The sequence below is a fragment of the Alosa sapidissima genome, chromosome 19, assembly GCF_018492685.1.
Source record: "Alosa sapidissima isolate fAloSap1 chromosome 19, fAloSap1.pri, whole genome shotgun sequence".
Lineage (NCBI taxonomy): Eukaryota > Metazoa > Chordata > Actinopteri > Clupeiformes > Clupeidae > Alosa > Alosa sapidissima.
In genome coordinates, this window is record NC_055975.1 from 26,195,169 (window position 1) to 26,200,168 (window position 5,000).

At 41.6% G+C, this 5,000-nt stretch overlaps 1 protein-coding gene across 3 annotated transcripts in view; it reads right to left on the reverse strand.

Annotated features, from left to right (window-relative positions):
* Positions 1-5,000, reverse strand: part of LOC121693139 (RAS guanyl-releasing protein 1-like) — a 40,261-nt gene that overhangs the window by 9,441 nt on the left and 25,820 nt on the right. For all 3 annotated transcript variants that reach the window (XR_006025421.1, XR_006025422.1, XM_042072352.1), the window contains exons 13-14: positions 3,413-3,557; positions 2,984-3,020 (exon numbers count right to left, since the gene is read on the reverse strand). Coding sequence is in view for 1 of the 3 variants with exons in the window: in XM_042072352.1 (XP_041928286.1) it covers positions 2,984-3,020; positions 3,413-3,557 (182 nt within the window). In the remaining 2 variants the exon portion in view is untranslated. The remainder of the gene's footprint in view (positions 1-2,983; positions 3,021-3,412; positions 3,558-5,000) is intronic.

The window sequence follows — 5,000 nt, forward strand, 5'->3', positions numbered from 1 at the left end:
AGTGTGTGTGCGAGAAAGTGAGTGTGTGAGAGAGTGAGTGAGTGAATGAGGGAAGCCATATAGTCATGCTAATAATGCAACGTTAAATTTGAATTTGACTGAGTGACTCTATGATCAATGTGGAATGTAAGTGAGTGTAAGTGAATAAGTATGAGTGAGAGAAAGAGAGTCTTTCAGTGAGTGAGGGAGTAAGTGAATCATTTAATTAAATTGAATTAAGGAAGAGTTAAAGAGTTAAGGGTTGTGTGAGTTAGTGAGAATATTTTGTTGTTTAGGGTTAGCTGCTCGTTACTTGTTTACTCTAAGTTAGGGAATGTGTGTTTATAAGCTCCAGCATCTTTTTCCTAATGTGGAGAGTGTACGTACATTTATTCATTCAGCAGAAGCTTCTATCCAAAGCGACTAACATAATGTCAGTTACGTTATAAGGGCCATTGTCCTCGGAGCAACTCAGGGTTAAGTGCCTTTGCTCACAACGTACAACGGTGGAAGCCGGGAATTTAACACACAACTTTTCAGGCTACGACATGTTAGCCCAGCTCCTTAACCACTACGGTACCACCGCCCACCTGTGAGAGAACCACCTTTTCTAAGCAGCTGTTCGGGTGCTTCTAGTTGAGAGTCTGTGGCCGGTTGCACAAAGCACCTTAAGTTAAGTAATAAAAACGGTTGCAGTTTTCTCCTTAAGGTTTCCTTAACATTTTCCCTTAGTATTTAAGGGTTTGTCCTTATCTTGTAAGAAAGCCCTTAAATTGTTGCACAAACGACCTTAGTAGTCTAACTAAGGGGAAAAACCTAAGGGGCATCTGACTCTACCTTAACCATATTATTAACTGAATTGATGCTGATAAATGAAGTTTATTAACTACTTTTGACAATTCAAAATAAAACCTCTCTGTTAATATGCTTCCTCTTCCTAGGCCTATCAGAAACATGCCGTATTGTGTGGTTTACGTAGGCTAACGTTAACAATTCATGTGGATGTCTTGTTAGCCTATGAGCTTCGGTTCGGTTCGCTAGGCAAAACGTTGGTGCACTGATGACAGTCAGGACCATCTCTAACTTGCCAACTAGTATTGTACTATTGTACTGGATAATTTCCGCGAATATTAGGTAAGATGAATGATAAGATCATTAAGCATTACTGTGTTCGGTGGGTTAACTAACATCGCGGCAAAGACAGTTAGCTGTAGTAGGCTACAGCTGTTGAACAATCTCTGTGGAAACTATAGAATTTTCGTGCCGGAAAATCCCTTTCAGTGCAGTAAATCCCTTATCGTTTCTCCTTAACTAAGGAAACATTTTAAGGTGTTCTGTGCAACACCCTTAAGTAAATCCCTTACCTGAGGAGAAATTAAGTCTTAAGGGTCATACTTAAGGGAAAAAACTTTAGGTGCTTTGTGCAACCGGCCACTGAACTTCAGAGAGGTGCTGGTGTTGTCACAAAGGGGAGATACTAGTTGACCATTGCAGTTACAGTAAAAAAATGATGGCGGATATAGAAATTGTATAGATAGCTGTGCTTGACTAAATGTAATTTGTGTGGCTTTTCCCCAATAATTTCTAGAAGCTACTGAGAAATACCCTCAAATACTCAACAAATTGATATGAGGTGATAACTGAAAGTGTCTGCTGCTAATGTTAGAATGCTACTGTAGCAAGCCAATTACCCAGGTTATATATGTTGTCAAAAATTGTCGTCATGGAAACAAACAAAGCAGCGTGGGAGGATGGGAGCTTTTTGATGAAGCTTTTCTGCCAGAGAAAAATGATTGAGTGAGTGAAATTGTGTGTGTGATTGAGAAAATGAGTGGGTGAATGAGTAAGTGTTAACCTGTATGGTGTAGAGTGAATGACTGAATGAGAGAGTGAGTAAGTGAGTGACTGAATGAGTGACTGGGTGAGAGAGTGTGACTGTGTGTGAGTGAGTGAGTGACTGGTTGAGTGAGTGAGTGAGTGAGTGAGTGAGTGAGTGAGTGAGTGAGTGAGTGACTGGGTGAGTGAGTGAGTAAGTAAGTGACTGGGTGAGTGAGTAAGTGAGTGACTGGGTGATTGAGTGAGTGAGTGAGTAAGTGAGTGAGTAAGTGAGTGACTGGGTGAGTGAGTGAGTGAGTGAGTAAGTGAATGAGTAAGTGAGTGACTGGGTGATTGAGTGAGTGAAAGAGTGTGTGTGATTGAGAAAATAAGTGGGTGAATGAGTAAGTGTTAACCTGTATGGTGTAGAGTGAATGACTGAATGAGAGAGTGTATGTGTGATTTATTGAGTCAGTGTGAGTGATTGAGTAAGAGTGAGTGAGTTAATGCATGAGTGAAAGTGTGCGAGTGAATGAGAAAGTGACAGTTTGTGAGTGAGTGAGTGAGTGAGTGAGTGAGAGAGAGCATGTGAGTGAGTGAGAGCATGTGAGTATGTGACTGAGTGACTGGGTGAGAGAGTGAGTGAGTGAGTTAGTGAGTGACTGAGTGAGTGAATGAGTGACTGGGTGAGTGAGTGAGAGAGTGAGTAAGTGAGTGACTGGGTGAGAGAGTGAGTGAGTGAGTGAGCGAGTGAGTCAGTGAGTGACTGGGTGAGTGAGTGAGTGAGTGAGTGAGTGACTGGGTGAGTGAGTGAGTCAGTGAGTGACTGGGTGAGAGAGTGAGTGAGTAAGTAAGTGACTGGGTGAGTGAGTGAGTAAGTAAGTGACTGGGTGAGTGAGTGAGTGAGTAAGTGAGTGACTGGGTGAGAGAGTGAGTGAGTGAGTCTCGCAATGTGCCACCTGCAGTCGCTGCTGGGCCTCGAGCTTCCTGAAGCTCACATTTCTGACCACACCTACTAATGGTGTGAGATAGTGTGTGTGTGTGTTTGTGTATGTCAAGTAAGTATGGGACATGCTACCAAATGTGTAAAACACATACACACACACACACACACACACACACACTCTCACACACACATATGCAGACATACACACACACATATACACACATACGCAAAAGTAATCCTCACCTCTGCATCGGTAGCCTTGCTTTATGACACCCCACAGCTAGAGAGAGATAGAGAGACAAGAAGGAGGATAATAAATGACCCGTACGACTCAATGACTGAATTAAGCAAAGCTCATTACACATGAAACTGTGCTGATGTACTGATGTAGTATACACTGATATGATACTTATGTGTGCTTATATTACATAGACACTGCATATGCACACAAACACACACACACACACACACACACACACAAACACACACACACACACACACACAAACACACACACACACATACACACACATACACAGTGCCAGCCATGAGTTTGGGAACCCATACACGCAAACACACACACACACGTAACAGCCTCACACTTCTACATAAAAACAACACAGGCTTCCCATCACAGAGGCAGAGTGAAACGCTGAGAAAGCCGAGACACGTACGAATCCTGAGCAGTTGTCGCAGAAGGTGGGCTTCATGTACGTGGTCTCCACGAAGTTGTGCACGAAGCCCAGGCCCAGCTTGGAGCAGATGACACTGGCGCGCATGAAGTAGGCTGTGATCTCCTCACGACTCACCAGACCCTCCCTACAACAGAGCCGCAGCAGGAAAACACTTTACCACAGCGGCAGAAAGCGTACCTCACATACTTTAAAACACAACAACACATTGTATTTATATAGCCAAGGGAACCGAAGAATTTTACATTGAAGGAGGACCTCACCACCACCAACACCAATGTGTAGCACTCACTTTACCACAATGGCATAGCGAGCAGCTCACATGCTTACATACTAAACTTTACCACAATGACATAGCGAGCAGCTCACATACTTTACATACTAAACTTTACCACATTGACATAGAGCGCACATCACATGCTTTACATACTAACAAGAGGCCTCTGATTATGTATAAATACAGTATACACTTTCTATAGTATATCTAGTAGAGTTTATTATCACAGGCCAGTGATAAAAAATAAATATACTGGACACTTTACATACTAAGGGCATACCTGATTTAATACACTTTAGATGCTAAGGGCAGACATGAGGTAACACTCTACTTGACAGTATCGACATAAAAGTGACATGACACTGTCATGAACACATGACACTGTCATGACACATGAAACCTAACCCTAACCCTAATCCTAATCTCTAACCCTAATCTTAACCCCAACCCTAATCTTAACCCCAACCCTAATCCTAACCAAAACTCTAAACCTAACCCTAACTTGTTATGACAAAAACCGAATGTCACTTAATAACAGAAGCATTATGTCATAAATGTTTATGACTTGTTTATGACACGTTCATGACATTGTCATGTCACTCTTATGTCAATACTGTCAAGTAAAGTGTAACCCATGATATAATACACTTTACATACTAAAGGGAGTCCTGATATAATCCACTTTAAGGACAGTCCGGTTATAATACACGTTACATACTACAGGCAGACCTGTTATAATACACGGTAACACTTTACTTGACGGGTGAGTTCATAACACATTCATAGCAGCTGTCATAAACTGCACATAAAGCATTCATGACTGTTTCATGAGACATGACTCAACATTCATACCAAACCTTTCATGAATGTGGAAGACAGAATGACGACAACTTGTCAAAATAGTCCAACAATCGCAAAGCAGCATTGCCGTTTTTGTAAACTAGCTTGCATTCAGCTGACCCGTATTTGTGTAACCTGGATACCATTGATTTAATCTCTTCAGCCTTTGTAAATATTTCATGAATATCTTATGAAGTCTACATCGAATGTCACATTACTATACAAGTTGTGAAGTATTCGTAATCACTGAGTTTAACACTGGGAGGTAAACTAGCCTACATTCAGCTGACCCGTATTTGTGTAACCTGGAACGGTTGGACATTCCCAGTAGCAAAAGATGAGAAATCATCTGCAAAGGTTACATCATGAAACAAATACATTTTTATGAAACATAAATTTGCTTGACCATGTTCTGTCTTTTTGGCACTGGAGTAGCCCATTGACTCAGATGTG